The 18,363-nt window shown below is 45.1% G+C and overlaps 1 protein-coding gene across 1 annotated transcript; it reads right to left on the reverse strand.

The window, feature by feature from the left end:
• Nucleotides 1–834: 834 nt before the first annotated feature.
• PPP1R17 (protein phosphatase 1 regulatory subunit 17) lies at nucleotides 835–15,037 on the reverse strand. The gene is made up of 4 exons (XM_015405730.1): nucleotides 14,956–15,037; nucleotides 13,802–13,954; nucleotides 9,263–9,415; nucleotides 835–914 (listed from the first exon to the last, which is right to left on the reverse strand). Exons 1-4 carry the CDS (start codon nucleotides 15,035–15,037, stop codon nucleotides 835–837), a joined length of 468 nt encoding a protein of 155 aa, XP_015261216.1.
• Between the last annotated feature and the right edge of the window lie 3,326 nt (nucleotides 15,038–18,363).

Below are 18,363 nucleotides of genomic sequence, written 5' to 3' on the forward strand. Positions count from 1 at the left end.
AATATTAATTGGAAGTTACCGTGTGTCTGTAAAAAAAAAACCCAACAACCCTGTGTTCAGTAAAAAATTTAAAATAACCTACAAGTTCACGTTTACCTTATCACAGAATTCCTAACAGATGGAAAGATCTGTGTTTTATTTTTTTAAAATCTAAAATCAAAACTTCACTGAGAGGGAAAGATTGGCTTATAGATTGCTAATACTCATGAACTGTTGTGACAGTGTCCAGCGGGACTGCTTGCAACAAGAATATAATTTGCACCCAGGCCTTTTTTCCTGGGGGAATGTGCCGGAATGGAATTACAGAACCTCTTTGACAAAATTCCTTTAAAAATGTTTAAAAGTTCATGAGTTTTCAGTATACAGACTGAACAATTCATTTCCCTCTTGAGAATTCCAGCACCACTTTTTTTAAAGCACTGTTTGCATCACTAGAAATAGCCTCTTGCATTGGTTTTAGCCACCATCCACCATCTTTAACACTGGGTTAGATTCCACTAGCAAAGGGAGTTTCCTCCATCAGGCAGACGCTACCAATCCAAGATGCTTGGGAACCTCATGTCAGAGGAAAGCATTTCTGCTGGCAGAATGGATTTAGGATCCAACCTACTGAAGCTACACCATGAGCTTTGAGCATGTGATGCTAAAAGAACCAAATGATATATATTTAAAAAAGAATCTAATTAAAAATGTCTCAGCAGCAATACCTGATAAGTATGTAGACCGTCTGGGTTGTTTCTTTCATTTAAAAGAAAACAAGATGCTTTAGAAAATAACACTACCCCTTAATTGCACAGAATTATTTACAGAAAAGCTTGGCAATATGACATGAAACTAGAAAGGTGAAATTTCAGCATCCGTTTCTTCATCTTCAACAATCACCGCCTGCTCCCCATCTTTAAGTAGTTGGACACCTAGAACCAGAAAGAGGAGAAAAAGTGGCTTAATACAGATAACTCTTGCTTCAAAGAATGGCCATCCTTGTTGCCAGTAAGAATGGGCAGTTGATGTACAGCACTTGGAGATGAGCTGTAATCCCAGAAGAACTCCAGCCACCACCTGGAAGTTGGCAACCCTACCTCCAACTGCTATTAGCCCTTCTAAAGAAAAAGACTGACAGTTACCATGGCTAATATCAACTTGAAGAGGTAGGGAGCCGATTTTAATGCTGGGGAGGAGTGAACTTCCACTACTTCAGTCTCATGACCCCGATTGGAAGTCCCACCCTCCAATATGGATACTTTTAAAGCAACTTAGGCATCTCAGCATCCCACAATGGATCTCCAGCCTCTTCTTTCGCTGGAAGGCTAGATGGGGAGGGGGAAGATTGGAGCCTCGCCAGAAAACATGCTCACGTGACCTCAACTTTTCCCCTCCCTCCAAGGAGGCTGCGTCTCTAAAGCAGCGGGACGAAGTGATGGAATGCAAAGAGACAGAAGAGACTGTACAAATTTTCAGGCTGCACATATCAGTTTTGAGCCTTCCCCCTATCTAAAAAACTCACTGTAAGGAAAACCAGCTCTATCACCTAAGTGACAGAGAACCAAGTTTGAGTCTGATGAAGTGTGCTTGCACATGAAAGCTTATACCATGAATAAAGCTTTGTTGGTCTTAAAGGTGCCACTGGACTAAAACGTTGTTCTGCTCCTTTAGACTGACATGGCTACCCCACCTGAACAAAGGTTTGCTTTTGCTCTTCTGGTTTTCTCTTTGCAGGGAGTTTTTAACTCAAACGTGGATCCCCACATCTGCGGTCTGTCATGTTGCAATTTGCCTTTCCACCCCACTGTGCTCAGGTCTGATAAACAGTGGAGAAAGGTACTCCATCACCCCGCCAAAGCTGAAGTTCCCTCTCTGCTTTCACAGCCGAGCCATGTTTTCATTAGTCAACTATTTCATAGTGTTACTGAAGAAAAGCGCATTATGCCAGCATGCTGTATTCAAACCAGAAGAGAAAAACCAATAAAGTGCTTTAAGCACTTGGTGAACTGGACTCCCCATAAATAGTCCAAAATTAAGGAGCATTTTCAAACTGTGTCTATAGAATGGATCTTTGTGTTGCTGAACTGCTGCAGACCACCTTTCCCTCAGCTGAGAATGTGTGCATGAAATTAAGTGTCGTTTCTGTGAATACATCCCTCCTTTGAAAGAAGTATCATTCAAGTATCTTTGCTCTAAAACAATATCCATCTTAAGCCGAATAGTTATAGATCCTCATTTGGTTGAAGAAAACCCGTGACTGACAAAACATATTTGACATTTGGCAAAGAATCACTTCATTTCTCCATTTGTGAGTACACATTTATTTTTTTGGAAGTAAACAGTTTTAGAAGGGTGTTCACCCTGGCAAGGAGTTCTGCACTCCCCTCGGCAGTGCTTGAAGGCAGGTATAAGAAAATCCCCTACCTAGAAAGGTTATGTACACGCCCATTAAGGGAAGTTGAGTCCATTGGGCATACATTGTTTAGTCGCCTGTATTATAAGGAGGCTCTTTTGGAGATCATTACTCTGTTGCTGGATAAGATTCCCGGCTGCACAAATAAATCTAGGCTTGATTGCCTTTTATCTGCACTGATACTGAGGTTATGGAAACTGTGCTTTAATTAGGTCCTAAATTTTAATCTTTTTATTTTGTATGTTCTGTATTCTGTATGTAAAAAAAATTATCATAACTCTATGTATGTGGCTGGTTTAGCGACCATAATAATAAATTCTGATTTTGAGTACATATTTATAATCCTCCTGGCTTCCCCATCTTTACCTATTTGGAACTGAATTTCTTTTCAGCCTAAGGATGCATCCTCGTCATTCAATGTGTGTGTGCAGCATTCAGTATTGAACTTCTTCTTGCTTGTGGATTTCCTCCCCAACACTTGGGGTTTTAACATCCTTGGATAGCAAAGCCCTGCTGTTTTAGAGGATAAACTAGTTCCAAACCATGTGGAAACCTTGGTCCTCCTCTGTCCTGCTTTGACCTCCTACCTCCAACACAGAAAGTGTGTGCAGTTATTCTCATAAATATCTTCTGGTTTGTCGCAGAGCCTGAAAACTGTAATCTATGCATTTGCAAGCCAGAAGTAAATTTTCCATGAGGTTTTGGGGATCTTTCTAACTTTCTCATGGGTAGTTGTGACGAACATTTTTTTAAAAGAACCAGCGTCCACAACACTTTATTTTATGGATGATCAATCAATTATGAAAATGTTGCTCTTTTTCACTCTTCATTTCCTACTATAAATAATATTCTAATATGTATCTTTAAAATATGTAGCCTTTACAATTAAGCTGTTCTTTGGGTTTGGATTATGGGTGTATCCCCAGCTGCTTCTCTGGCGGCAGAAATCACAATGCACCCCATAGTTAAGCATGCTTAATACCACTGCTTTCAAGTCCTTTACTGCTGGATTGACCAGGATCAGTGTGTGGTGGTAGACATGTCATTGGCATGACTCAGCAATTCCCACATTAAAGTATGTCCACTATCACTGGTTAAACATTGAAGAGTGTGTCCCCTATCCAGAACGGAATTAATAGTACCCTTCCTCATGAGATATTCTGAAGATGGTATATGATACTGATGGTAAAAAATCCGACATGCCTACATTGAAGTGGTATTCAGTTTGATCAAGTGCACTCCTCATTCTCCATGTGGGCCACCATGTAATATTTCTGGGTTCTCAGACGCCGACTTAACAGAATGAGGAATGGCTTGCAAATAAGTTCAGTATAAAGAAAAACAAAAACACTGTGTACAGCAATCTCTTCAGTATAAAGAAAAACAAAAACACTGTGTACAGCAATCTCTGTAGTCATGTATGGCTGCGAGAGTTGGACTATAAGGAAGGCCGAGCACCGAAGAATAGATTCTTTTGAACTATGGTGCTGGAGAAGACTCTTGAGAGTCCCTTGGACTGCAAAAAGATCAAATCAGTCAATCCTAAAAGAAATCAACCCTGACTGTTCCCTGGAAGGCCAGATAATGAAACTGAAGCTCAAATACTTTGGCCACCAAATGAGAAGGGAGCACTCCCTGGAGAAGACCCTGATGCTGGGAAAGATTGAAGGTCAAAGAAGACGGGGATGGCAAAGGATGAGATGATTAGACAGTGTCATCGATGCAACGGACATGAAATTGAGCCAACTTCAGAGGACAGCAGAAGACAGGGGGGCCTGGCGGGAGCTGGTCCATGGGGTCGCAAAGAGTCGGACTCGACTGTGCGACTGAACAACAACAACAACAATCTCTAGAACTCAATCTTCTAGAACTAACTGATGCCAGAACCTCAAACTATCAGCTCCCTAACATTGTTAAGTAGAAAGGAATGTCTATAAAATGTAAAGTCTACCACTACACATGTTTTTAAAAAACCCAAATAATTATTGTGGTTTCACTAACTTCCATTTAAAAATACCCACCCTAGAACTGCACAGTACATTTATTTTCCTCATTTGTGAAAGGCTGTTCAAGGTATGTAAACAGGGTGGGAGACATCACCGTCTGAGGCCAAACAAGTCTGGATAATAAATCAGCCTCCTACTGTTTCCTGTCAGCGGGCTTTTAGCTGGTCTGGTTGTGTTGATTCAACTAGGCCTTTCCCTGGTCATTTTCCTCTTTTTTTTTGCCATGAAAAGTCTTTCAGATAATGAAGTGCTTCATAAAGTCTGGAAATGGTGCAAGAGAAACAGGATGGCTTTGTTCAGTTCTACATTCCATCCAAGGAGAAGTTCATCAATGAGAACCCTTTCACAGTGGCATCCGCCAAGGAAAGGGCTGGTTGAAATGGACTGCCTGGATTCAAGCTGAAAGGGATTTATATTCTTCATGATTAATAAGTAGCCAGCACTCCATGTGTCTAGTGAGCAACAGATTTTTGTGTTGGTCATCAAGATAGCTACACTAGTGAGAGGAAAATATCTCCTGTCATATTATGACAAAATTTAAAAGAGAAAAAAGCAACAATGAGTTATTCAAGTGTTGCCAGGTCCGACCATAAAATTTCAGGACTCTGTCTTCATTCACATGCTGAGGAAGGAGCTAGACCTTAGGACGACAGAAACAAGGGAATGGGCTGTTTTTTGCCGGGTTTCAGTTGTTTTCCTTAGTCCCACCCCATATCACCATTCTTCACTCCTGAATCACTAGGAACAGCCAAGTTGTCCCACTATATGAAGTCTCGAGCCATATGCTATTAGACCCCCATCTCTGTTCCAATAGTGTCCACTTGCTAGTTCCAAGGTTCTACCTTCTGAGTCTCAGGAAGCCTAGAAACCCCACAGACTGAGTGGCCGGAGACTGTACAGCAGGGGTGGCCAAACTGCGGCTTGGGAGCCACATGTGTCTCACTCACACATATTGTGCGGCTCCCAGCAGGGCGGCTAGGAAAGCAAAGGGGAGGCATGCCTCCCTGATCGGTCTTTCCTTCCCCAGCCAGTGTTCCCCTCCCTGGGTAGGCTTGACGTGGGGGGGAGCAGAGAAAGAAAGCAACTTCAACTTTAAATGCGTTCTCAAAGCCCCCCCTCCCCCACCAGCCAGCTTGGAGAAGGCGTTTGTCTCTTTAAGCCCCTTCTCCAAGCCAAGCTGGCTGGCATGGGGACATGGGGTGGGGGGGTTGGAGAACACATTTAAAGTTGCTTTCTTTCCACCGCTCCCTCTCTCTCTTTCTCTCTCTCTCTGACAAATAAATATAATTAGCAAACAGATAAATATCATTGGACAAATAAATACCATTATCAGCATCTGGTTTTACCTTTTGTTTTTATTTTTGTCAGTCTCACCTCATGTTAATAAAAAGCAAATTTCCATTTCAATAAAAATTGTGTGTGTAATATTTGTTCATGTCTTGTGGCTCTCAAACATCTGACATTTATTCTATGTGGCTCTTACGTTAAGCAGGTTTGGCCACCCCTGCTGTACAGCTATCAGGGGCTTTGGCCATATCTACGTAACATGCATTGACCAGTGGTTGACAAAAATGTCACAGCCTATCACGGCTACTTTCACTTAAGTGCACTATCCACTGAAATGGTCCTTTGCCATCCATAGTTAGTTGCCAGATTTGCGTCTCAGATGAAGCGTAACTACACCCATGCTGAGTTCCTCGAAAATATTCTGTGGAATAATATGTGTTCATCGACTGTTCTGAAGATGGAAAAAAGCTATGGATTATGAATGCTGACAACATATAAAAATACCATGAATGTTAATGAATAGATACATCAATACATATAGTTTTAATTATGCCTCCAAAATACCTTCATCACCCAAAAGATTAGAGGCCTGGTCTTGAAAGGGAATACTTATCCACATAGTCTACCATTTTTATCTGCTTAGGAGGGCAAGTGGGCAGACCGTGATATTCACGGAATTATTTAATTAAGCAATATAACAACTGAAATGCCTGGTGTTGGTTTGCACTCTGGGATTCTGCCTGCTTCCTATGTCACTGGCAGCTGTCAGGAGGAATTCTGAGCTACAGAGCAAATAAGAACAAAATCATTATATGTGCCTATTTGGATAGAATTGTGCATGAGAGCCAAACCGATAATAAATAATAGACTGAAAGGCACCTTGATTTTTTTAATTTGCTGCAAACAGCCGTGTGGAAGCTTCTTAGGTGGAGGAATGTAAAACTGAGATTTTATTTGGCCCAGCATTATGCAGATATTCATTTACTCCATGGCAATTAGCCAAAGAAGCATAAAGGTCCCCCTGAGGCAAAGGCCGGATGAAATGCCACGCCACCAGGGGTCATTTCCTGCAGGAGCGCACAGGAGCGGAGCTCTGGCAGTAAGAAGCCCAGGGGACGGGCACATGCAACAAGCCCCGCCCCCTGCTCCCAGCAGCCCTCCGTTGGGCCATGAGGAGCAAGAAGCAGCCAGGTAAGTTGCAGAGGGCCCCCCCTGCCCACCTTCAAGTACAAGCTCTCCCTCCTCTGTGAGGACAGATCTGCACGTTTCCCCCCACACTCAATAGCTAGCAATCCAAAACAGTCCAGTGGAGCTGAGTGGTGGGTGTTGCCTTCTGACACACTTCCGGTGATGTCAGGGGATGTGGCATATGCAAATAAGTTATGCTAATGAGCTCCTGCACCTCTTTTTCTACGAAATTACCTCTGCATACCACCATGACCTCCTTGTTTCGGAACGGCAACCAGTTTTGTACACACTTTGACATTTGTTGTGATTGTGGTTTTGGTATACCAGGAGGTGTTCAACCATTTCAATGTTTTTCTCCTCAGAACGAGTAATTGTGAAATGTGTTGGATTGTTTGTATAACTTATCACCACACTGATAAATCGACACCTTATTCTGTTTTCAGATCCTTTACAACTATTATTTGAATCCCTAAGTGGTATTGTCCTTATAACCAGCACAATGTGGGGAAATCTCTGTCTTTCAGCCTTACCTTTGTCACAGGTTGTTTGTTGAATGGTAGAAGGAAGAATGGGGTTATAAGCCACTTTGGTTATATCCATGGTAGTGGCGCTAGAACGTGCCATCAAGTCATAGGGGGCGGTCACACACGCGAGATAAAGCAGGGGGGGGAAGCGAGGCTATTTCCTCCGGATAAATTTGACCCGCAGTTGCGCAATCACACAGTCCTTGGAAGCTGCGGGCATGGCTCTGCACTGAAGTCTCCCTATGGAGTTGGCGATGATGCGCATACCGGGAAGGGGGGGGGGAAACAATGGCGCAGATTTGGGATGGCCTGATCAGACCATCCCGATGCCACGAGAGCACACTGGAGCAATCAGACACGGGAAACTCCATCGCAACCCATTTACTACCAGATTTTCCCCGGTGTCTTTTTACTCTGCTTCTGCGGCAGAGCAAAACGGGTTGCCAACGGGTGCGAGGCGCTTCCCAAATGTTTGATCATGCCCTTTAAATCCTCCCGGCATTCGCGCCTATGGTGGGGCTAATTGTGCGTGTGATTGTTGTGATAGCCAATTTATGGCAACCCTGTAGGGTTTTCAAGGCAAGAGACGTTCAGAGGTGGTTTGCCATTGCATGCCTCTGTGTAGCAACCTTGGACTTTCTTGATGGTCTCCCATCCAAGTACTAACCAGGGCTGACTCTGCTTAGTTTCTGAGATCTGGCTATTCTGGTCCATCTCCATGGGAAGGGGGGGGGGGTATACATATCTATATAAATAAACAAACCTCTTTTTCATGTGAAGTTGAATCCAGATTAGCAGTTAGCAACCAAGTCTCTTCCAAAGGCCATACTGAAGAACAGTTACGATATTTTGCTAAAATATCATAAGCTAGGAAATGACATACAAATCCACATTCTTTACACAGAAAAATGGCTACGATCCAGCAAAACTACATTTGCCATCAGGTCCCATATTTAACTTCCATATGCAACAATGACAAAGCCCTAACTATACTTATGGCATATTTTCACTGAATATAATTACTGCATTTTATTTTGGCACAATGCATTTCTGACAGCTGTAACAGATCTATATATAACAATTCCCCCATTGCTGATCTGTAATATTTCCCCTGCAAACCTGGAAGAGACATCTTACAATATTTTCAACACATCTTCTGCTTCTGGGTAAGTGAGCACTCCCATTTACACTTAAGTAGTGAAACAGTTTCCTCACAAAGGGCTTATTTGTTTCAAGGTGCGACACCAGATGGAGTCTTTTAACCGAATCACTGAAACAAGGAGAAGAATTTGCAAATGGTGTGACACAGAAGTGTAATGGACGGTAGGGCTCTTCGTATTCAGTCCCTAATTTCAAAGCCTTTGACTTGAGCGCTTCTCAGCAACAGATGGCCTTGAAAAGCCTGATCAATGAGTTAATTCTGTGTATGCTGCACAGTGCTCACAATACTATGTTTGTAACGGAATTACAGCGCAGCCCTAAAGAAGAGTTTAAAACCTTTCTAAGCCTATTGACTTAAAAGGGCTTAAATGTGTGTTAACTCCACTTAAAAGCGCTATCCAATTACTCTCCCCCCTGCCTTTAATTAGTGAATCATACCTTTGTTGGACAGAAAGATGAGAACTCTGGAGGGCATATAGCCGTAGGATTGCACACTAAAAATAAACCAGTTAGTGGAAACAGTCCTGTGAGGAAACTGAGTAAGTGAGAAACTATCTATTATGCAGACACACACACACCATAAAAAACTCACATAAATACTATAAAATGAAATTATCCAAAAGATAAAGCCTTATTGACAACCTATCCTGGGGTGTTTTATTTATTTATTTATTTACTCTTTTATTTCATATTTCCCTTACCGGCAAGTCGAGGTGGTGTATTGATTGCGGGTGTGTTTTTTCTTCTGGGTTTTTTCTGTTCTTGATCCGATTTTTGGAGTGCTGGACCGGTGTGACTTTTTGGTAGTTTCTCAGAGATGTCACACCTTCTGATTAAGTGATCTGAAAGGATGCCTGTCAACATATGATAAGAAATGGAAGTCGGTCTTTGTAAAAGGTCAAGATGTTTTCATCAGCATGAGCTAGCACAGTTATCACTTAAAGAATCTTGCCCAAAAGATAAAGCTCTTTTCTCTGAATCTGTGCGGCATAACTTCTACCCAAAGACAGTTGTGCTAGAACAATAATATTGATCCGGGCAGTGCTTTGTGAAAAGAAAAGGTACCAGTATACACAAACAAACAGACAGACAGACATGTATGTATGTATGTATGCAGGGCTCTTTTTGTAGAAAAAGCCCAGCAGGAACTCATTAGCATAATAGGCCACACCCAACAGTATGAACTCATTAGCATATTGGGCCACACCCCTGACAGCACAGCTTATTAGCACATTAGGCCGCACCCCCATGTTACCAGAAGTGTGGTCATCCAGCCACACCCACCTTTTGCTTGTTATTCTGTTTACCTTGTTTGTTGTCCAAACCCAGGGCTTTTTTGTAGCAGGAACTCCTTTGCATGTTAGGCCACACATCCCTAATGTAGCCAATCCTAATGAGTTTCTGCTGCTGGGCGTGGCCAACTTGGGAGCCAGCCGGAACTCCGTTCCTGTGCATTCAAAACATTCCTGCCCCAAAATAGCCCTCTCTCTGTGTGTGTGTGTGTGTGTGTCTGGCAAGCCCTGGGGCTGGGGACTACAGTTGCCAATCTCTAGAGAGAGGCTGGAGTTCTCCCAGAATTACAATTGATCTCCAGACTATAGAGATTGGTTCCCCTGAAGAAAATGGCAGCTGTGGACAGTGTATTCTATGTAGGGTTGCCAGGTCCCTCCTGGCAACTGGCAGGGTGGGGGAGGACTTACCAGGAGCAGGAGGGAGGCCCAGGCTACATTGTGGGTGATGTCACTACTGGTGTTTACTGGAAGTGATGTCATCACGTTGTGAGGGTGCTCTGGTATTTGATCAAAAACTTTATGGTAAAAATGGTGCCTACTATAGAGTTTTGGCCCAAATACCAGAGCATTGCTGTGATATCACCAGTGTGATAACATGTACTGGAAGTGACATTGCCACGTCGCCAGTGACAGCGGCCTACTCCTGCCTCCCTTGCCAGTAAGTCCCCCTGCTGGCCAGCTAGGGTTGCCAAGTCCATCTTCCACCCCCAGCGGGGGACTTTGGGGGCGTGGCATCCCCGATGTGGAGGGGGATCCCCGATCCTGGAGGGGGCGTGGCATCCCTGATGTGATGACGTCACGTTGGGGATGTCCGCTGCCCCCCCCGCCCATGCGCCGGATCTCCAGAATCGGCAGTTCCCTGCACTTAAAGGAGCCGGCGTTTCCCTTTTAAGTGCAGGAGCTGGTGTTTCCCCTTTAAGAGCAGCTGCATTTCCCTTTTAAGTGCACGAAGCTGCTATTTCCCTGCAAGCCTGATCTCAAGTGGAGATCGGGCTTGGGAGGAAACACAGGCTTGGGAGGAAACACGGGTTCCACACACATAAAGGGAGAGAGAGAGAGGTGGCTGTGGGTGTTGGGTGTGGGGCTTCCTCCGCTGGCCATCTGGCCGGCGGCGGGTAGAACCCCCCCAAAATGGGGGACCCCTGGCAAACCGGGGGGGGGGTTGGCAACCGTATGGCCAGCTAATCAGCAGTCATGGGTGGTGCCTGGGGGCAGGGGATCTCCCGCCTCCAGCAGGGGGCTGGCAACCCTAATTCTATGGCATCTTATCCCTGCTGAGCTCCCGCCCCTTCTCAAGCTCTGCCTCCCCAGAATTTCCCTTCCTGCATTTGGCAACCTTACTAGGCTTTTTCATTAAATGTAGGTAGCTCCTTAAGAAGTAGGGCATATAGAGTACTGTATAGCAAGACTAGTCAGGTGCTTGGAGATGTATCCTTGAGGGAGAACTTAAAAACAAAACCTCCCACCTCAAAAAGTAGCACAACAAACATGCTATAAATTGTAAAAGTTATTGCAGACTACCATGCTCAAATCAAAACTATACATGCAAGAAACTAGAGTATGTCCCAGGAGCTTCACAGACTAAAGGATTAGGCCCCAGCCTACTGCAGTAGCTAGGACAGGGTTTATACAGGCTGCACCAACCTTCTCAGGCACAAGAAGGGAAGAGCAGTCATCAGTGTCCACAACCAACTTGCCTTTGAAGCTTGCAGGTGGAACAGGACCGGCCTAGAACAAATACTGGGAACCTGGACTCCTGCCTTTAATGGCTACCTTTTGCCTGCTACATTCTACCCATTATGAAGAGTTGTGGAAGCACTAGCAGCAGAACGGAAGAAGCAGTGCAGTGTAGTGGACAGTGTTTCATTAAGATCTGGAAAACGCAGGCTCAAATTCCCAGTCAGCCATAAAGGTCCTTGGGCCAGCCCTTCTCTGAGTCTCACTCATGCTTTTTTGCAAAATAAAAGGTACCAGTACCACTAACCCTCAGGAACAACATTTTGGAGTAGGGTTGCCAGGCAGTGCCTAGTACCTGGCAGGATGGCTATGGGTAGGGTTGTCAGCCTCCAGGTGGGACCTAGAGATCTCCTGGAATTTCAACTGATATACAGACTAAAGAGATACACTCTCTAGGAGAAAATCGCTGCTTTGGAGGTTACACTATGGCATTATGCTTTACAGAGGTCCCTCCTGTCCACAAACCCTGCCCACCCCAGGCTCTACCCCCCCCCCCAAACATCCATGAATTTCCTAGCTCTAGGTGTGAGTGGAAATATGGGAGGCCATAATGCTGGTTGTGCTGTCATGTTACTTTCAATAAAAACCCAGAAGTGACACACTGACACAGGTGACACAAGTAAAACCATAGTGACACAGAAGTGACACAGTTAGAACCATAGAGTTTCCAGTAATTCCTAGAGCTACCCTTGTCACTTCCTTTTTTTTTACCAGCCGCTGACATTGTGTGAGCATGTGTGGGTTTTTTTTTCTCCTGCTGCTGTTCTGAGAGGCAGCAGGAAACAGGAGCTGGGAGCAGGGAATCCCATAGGTGTAAACTTTGGGGGTGCTGAGGGACTCAAGCATCCCCCAGATTTGGCTGGGGAATGCTGAGCCTCCCCCGGGCAACCAGTGCCAGGCAATATTGACAAACTCACATGAGGGACTCAGTCACAATGGATGGCAGCTGAAGCCCCAGACTCCTATAAATGAACATCCAGGAAAACCTTTAAAATGTTCCCCCACAGGCTTTTCTGTGTTGCCTTTCTCCGTGTCAAACCTGTGGCCAGTAGTTTGTCCTATGCACATGGTATGTATATTTGCAGATCTTAAAGTGACTATTCTAAAAGTAAATTTCAAAAACGGGACACAGCGGGAGATCACTGAGATACCACTATAATGACTGGCCAACTCCCACCTTTTCCTAAATTTGGCCCAGCCCAGGGGTGCTGTTGGGAGGGTGGGTGCCCAGGGATGCCCAGGCCTTTTAAAATTTCTGAGGCGCCCCTCCCTAAATACTCCATCGTCAGTGTTCCCTCTAAGCTGAGTTAGTGTGAGCTAGCTCACAGTTTTTTAGCCTCCAGCTCACAGATTTCTGTCTTCGCTCAGGAATGATGGTTCCAGAGCAAACTACTTTATGCAGTAGCCCAATCGCTCGCTCACAACTTTAATGTTGGTAGCTCACAAAGTAGAATTTTTGCTCACAAGACTCCACAGCTTAGAGGGAACATTGTCCATGGTCCCTGCCTTCATAGAGAGTGGCAATGGAGGCCCCTCCCTGTGATGTCACTGGCTCCTCCCTGTGATGTCACTGGACCCCGGTTCTTTTGAAGACCTACCATAATAATGCATCCGGTCCAGCCCCAGCACCCCCCGGGAAATTGGAAAGTATACACCCTTGTTTCTCAGGACAATGGGACCCCCATTTTGGAGGGTTCAGTAGGCTGCAGCAGAAGAGAGGGATCCGCTGCTGCCCACTGTAAATACAAGCCATTATCTGATAACCCTTACAACAATCCTGTAATGTAGATCAGTATTATCTCCAGGGTGTAAACAGTGGCTTGAGACTGAGAAGCTGTGGCTTGCCTTACCTAAGGCTACCAGTGAGTTCAAAGAAGCACTGAGGAGATTCTGATTTCCAAATGGGCACTAAATTCTTCTATTGTTGATTTGCTGACCCCCCCCCCCCCCCCCGAAAGTGCTGGTACTCAGTACCAGTGTGAATGCTGTCTCAAAACAAAACAAAACAAAACAATGGGCCTAACCTATCTCACTGAGTTCTTGTGAAGACAAGATAGGGATGGGGGGGAACATATGCTGCTCTGAGGTCTTTGGAGGCAGGGTGGGATAGAATTACAGACAGAAACGTTGTTCCATGTTAAGTCCATTCCAGAAACAATGGCCTGTCAGTTTTCATTTACAACAGTTCATGACATTATCAGTTTTACTAACCTGGTATGGGTGGTGGGGTATGAATTGCCGGTGTGTCTTTTCTTTTTGGTTTTTTTTGTTCCAGGTCACTTTTCTGAGAGACCTGGAGAACTGTCCCCTTTCTCGGTATCTTTTTGAGTTCACAGCTTTTAAGTAACTGTTCAGAAAGATCATCTGCATTTGTAGAAAAAAGTGCAGTAATTTCTTTTTAAAATGCACATAAAACTCAGTCTTGGATATTCGTTTGTACTCCCCTCAAAATATGAAGTAAACGGCTGAGAGGAAAAATATGTAAATATGTAAATTAATTCAAAACACGAATTTTGTGAGGCATGGATGGATGGCAGAGAAAAATCCTGCCTTAGTCTATGGTAGGTGGGGTACTTCATAAGGTGAACACATAACAGAAATGGATGTATATTTTCTGGTTTCTTGAGAAATCCCACAACCATTTTCCCCCAGAACAATTTTGTTCCATTCACAGTACAAAAGCATTTGAAATGCTGGTCATCTATCAGATTGTGGTATTTTCATGACTGATTATATGACTATTTCTAAGACACACAACTTTGTCTGAAGCATCATAGCACTTTCCACAGCTGAGGTAAAATTAGATGTATGAAACAGCAAGTCTGAGCTACAAGAGAGGTGTATATAATATATTCAAGAGGCATTTCTCTCAAAATCTGAACATCTTCCAGCAAACTGTGAGTCTCCATGGAAATGTTTTTAAATGTCAGTTCAGGAGTTGACAAAAGAGGGCAGGGAAAAGCAGTATAACTCCCTGGGCAGCACTATGATTTAAAATAGTGTATAGAAAGCTTTCGTGGAACACGTGTAAGGGCTTATTAGAGGAGAAAAGGATGGGAAGCCCGTGGTTTTTCATCCCTTTCTTCTTCCTCTTCTGTAATTAATTTCTCTCTAGAGGTTTGGCTAATATTAATATGCTGAGCCCAGCAGAAAAAAAAGCACCCCACTCCGCCCCACCCGTTGCCTCTCCATCTGGCGTCAGATGCGTCACCAGAAGGCAGAGTCTATCGGGTTTCAGGAGAAGCAGTTGTTTGGCTGAGGGGAAAAGAGAGGGGGGTGGGTGGGGGGGCTTTGGACAGCACTTAATGATGTAAAGGAGACCCTTCTATAACAGCAGGTGCTGACATCACCTGCATAAGGCTGGCTTATGTGGCCGCAGCGACTGTCTCGCCCCTCCAGTCTGTCTTCGGAGATCTCACGTGGTGTCTGCACATATTCAGTTGACATCACTTAAGGGGGTGGAATGGTGCCTTTGGAAGCTGTTAAGAAACAAAATAATGCATGGTCTATACCAATGTATGCTAGGCTGATCGCGAAGAAAAGATCTCATTCTCATTTTTTGTTTTGCAGTTTGAGAATTGTTGGTTTATTTCTATGCGTCAGTAGGCTTGCCAGGAAGCAGGTGGCATCTGGATATCTCCTGCTATTACAGTTGATGTCCAGAAGACCATGATCGGATCCCCTGGAGAAAATGGCTGCTTTGGAGAAGAGATTGGATTTATACCCCGCCCTTCACCACCCAAAGGTGTCTCAGCGCGGCTTACAAACTCCTTTCCCTTCCCCTCCCCACAACAGACACCCTGTGAGCAGTGTTCCCTCTAAGCTGAGTTAGTGTGAGCCAGCTCACAGTTTTTGAGCCCCCGGCTCACACATTTTTGTCTCCGCTCAGGAAGGAGGGCTCCAGAGCAAACTAATTTATGCAACAGCCGAATTGCTCGCTCACAACTTTAATGCTAGTAGCTCACAAAGTAGAATTTTTGCTCACAAGACTCCACAGTTTAGAGGGAACATTGCCTATGAGGTAGGTGGAGCTGAGAGAGCTCTTGACAGAAACTGCTCTTTTTTCAAGAACAGCTCTTATCAGAACTACAGCTTGCCCAAGGTCATCCAGCCAGGTGCAAGTGGAGGAGTGGGGAATCAAACCCGGCTCTCCCAGATTAGAGTCCGCGCACTTAACCACTACACCAAACTGGGTCTCTATGGCATTATACTCCACCGTGGTTCCTCCCCTCCACAACCCCCACCCTCCCAATGCTCCAACCCTAAAATCTCCTGGTATTTCCCAACCCAGAGCGGCAACCCTATATGTCAGGTTGAATATTGTTTCTCACAACAACATACCTTTTCATGAGGAAGAAGAAATACCTGCCTGGTGTACAACTAGTAAAGGCACTAAAGCCCTGCCTTAAAAACCACCATCACTTTAAAATGAATCCCTAGAGCAAAATACACATACAACCAGTTGTTGAATGCTTTGGAGGTAGGGCAGAAATGCTGTTGAGTCACTAAACATTTCCAATATTTGGAGACCTTCTGCAATAGGACAATATGCACTATGGCCTAATAAGGTAAACTCAGCCCACTAGTCAAGTATTATGAACATAAGAACATAAGATCAGGTCAGTGGATCAGTCCAATACTCTGTGTTACACAGTGGTCAAGACCCAGGTGTCATCAGGAGGTCCACTAGTGGGTCCAGAACTTAAGAAGCCCTCCCACTGTGCCCCCCCAAGCACTGTGCCCCAGTCACAGTGTTCCATCTATACCTTGTGGCTAATAATGTACCTCTGCTCCATATGTTTATCCAATCCCCTCTTGAAGCTGTTTATTATTGTAGTTGCCACCACTTCCTGCAGCAGTGGATTCCTTGTGCTAATTACTCTTTGGGTGAAGAAGTACTTCCTTTTATCTATATTAAGCCTACTGCTCATCAATTGAGTGCCCACGAGTTCTTGTATTGTTGGAAAGGGAGAAAAGCACTTCTTCCTCTACCTCTATCATGTCACCCCTCAGTCATTGTTTCTCCAAGCGAAAGAGCCCTAACCTCTTTAGCCTTTCTTCGGCCCCGGGCACACGGGCCGGCTGAAACGCGGCTACTCAGAGCCGCTCCAAACTTGATACGCCGCGGCGGGATCCCACGGATCCCCTAGCCGCGGTGCAGCACTCCCCGGCACGCTCAGATGCCGGGGAAGAAAAGTCCGAGGGGAGGGGGGAGGCTGCCGAACTGCGCATGCTCAGGCATGCGCAGTACGGCTGGGGGCCGGGATGCGGCGGCGCAAGGACGCGCCGCCGATCCCACAGCCCTGCCTGCGCCGCACCAATGGATGCAACCACCTAGAGAGGTGGTTGTTTTTTGCGGCGCAGTTTGGGCCGTTGGGACGGATCAGGGACGGAGACGGCACGCTCGCCAGATGTTGAGGTGAGATCGCGCCTGTTTGCTCCGCCCCAGTTCCGTCCCGCTCCCGGCCCAAATGGGCTCGTATGAACGGGGCCTGCTGATGTGACCTTGGGTCAGTCACAAGCTCTGGCACAGCTGTCCTTGAAAAAGAGCAGTTTGTGTCAGAGTTCTCTCAGCCCCACCCACCTCACAGGGTGTCTGTTGTGGGGAGGGGAAGGGAGAGGAGTTTGTAAGCCGCTCTGAGACTCCAAGTGAAGGGCGGGGTATAAATCCAATCTCTTCTTCTTCTTCTTCTTCTTCTTCATAGGGAAAGTGTTCCAGCCCCTTCATCATTTTAGTTGCCCTTTTTTGCACTTTTCCCAATGCTATATCTTTTTTAAGGTGTGGTAACCAGAACTGTATACAGTATTCCAAATGAGGCCACACCATAGATTTATACAGGGCATTATGATACTGGCTGATTTGTTTCCAATTCCCTTCCTAATAATCCCCAGCATAGGATTTGCCTTTTTTATTGCAGTTGCACACTGAGTCCACATTTTCGTTGAGTTATCTACCACAACTCCAAGATCTCTCTCCTGGTAAGTTATGGTCTGTCAGGAGCTTGAGTCAGTCACTTTCATTCTGTTGTATGCGGCCTCAAGGAAGCAGTGTAACTAGGAGAGTTAGCTCTCCCTAGTGAGCTGCTACACGTGGCATTTGGCTTGAATGGTCCCACATGCTGACCTTTCCTAGAGAGGCCACCTCTTTCTCCAACCTCAGCCTCCTTCATTTCCTTTCACTACAATGAGTGCCTGCAAGTTAAAAACCATACAATATTTAAACAATCGGCTCATTGTCTCCTTTGTCTCTTCTGTGTCAGTGAAAGTCAGAAGGTTTAGGGCAAAATATAATGTTCAGGAGGATGCAATCCCAAGGACACTCTTCTCGAAGTAAGTTCCTTTGAATAACAGGGGGCTTACTTCTGAGTAGATCTGCTTAGGTGCTCCCCCTCCCATATCATGAAATTTAAGAGTTGGACCCCATTGGTAATTTTCATGCATGCAAGGGCAGCAGTTTTCACTAGTTCCCCCCTCCCTATACTGCAAATCTCTGACTCCCTGTCATCTTGGACTAGCAGGTGAAGGGGAATTTGGGGCTACAGTGTGGGTTTCATACTCTGCTAATGCAAATCATTCTGTCCGTGGAGAGTATCAGAAGCAACCATACCAAAGTTTTCTGCCCTACCCCCAAACCAGTCAACAAATGGCTGTATGTGTAATTTCCTCTAGGGATTCATTTTAAAGTTATGGGGGGGGGGGGTTGAGGCAGGGCTTTAGTGCCTTTACTAGTCGCATATCAGGCAGAAATCCAGCAGGTGAAGCATGTCTCAGCA

This window comes from Gekko japonicus, unplaced genomic scaffold (assembly GCF_001447785.1).
Source record: "Gekko japonicus isolate JY-2015 unplaced genomic scaffold, Gekko_japonicus_V1.1 scaffold58, whole genome shotgun sequence".
Classification (NCBI taxonomy): Eukaryota; Metazoa; Chordata; class Lepidosauria; order Squamata; family Gekkonidae; genus Gekko; species Gekko japonicus.

Excerpts from the sequence above, each read along its gene's own strand:
- PPP1R17 (XM_015405730.1), bottom strand. The coding sequence starts at position 15,037 with ATGTCAACTGAATATGTGCAGACACCACGTGAGATCTCCGAAGACAGA. Across the intron at positions 13,955-14,955 it reads CAGTCGCTGCGGCCACATAA|ATGATCTTTCTGAACAGTTA; the intron begins GCCAGCCTTATG and ends CTACAAATGCAG. Across the intron at positions 9,416-13,801 it reads TACCCCACCACCCATACCAG|GCATCCTTTCAGATCACTTA; the intron begins GTTAGTAAAACT and ends ATATGTTGACAG.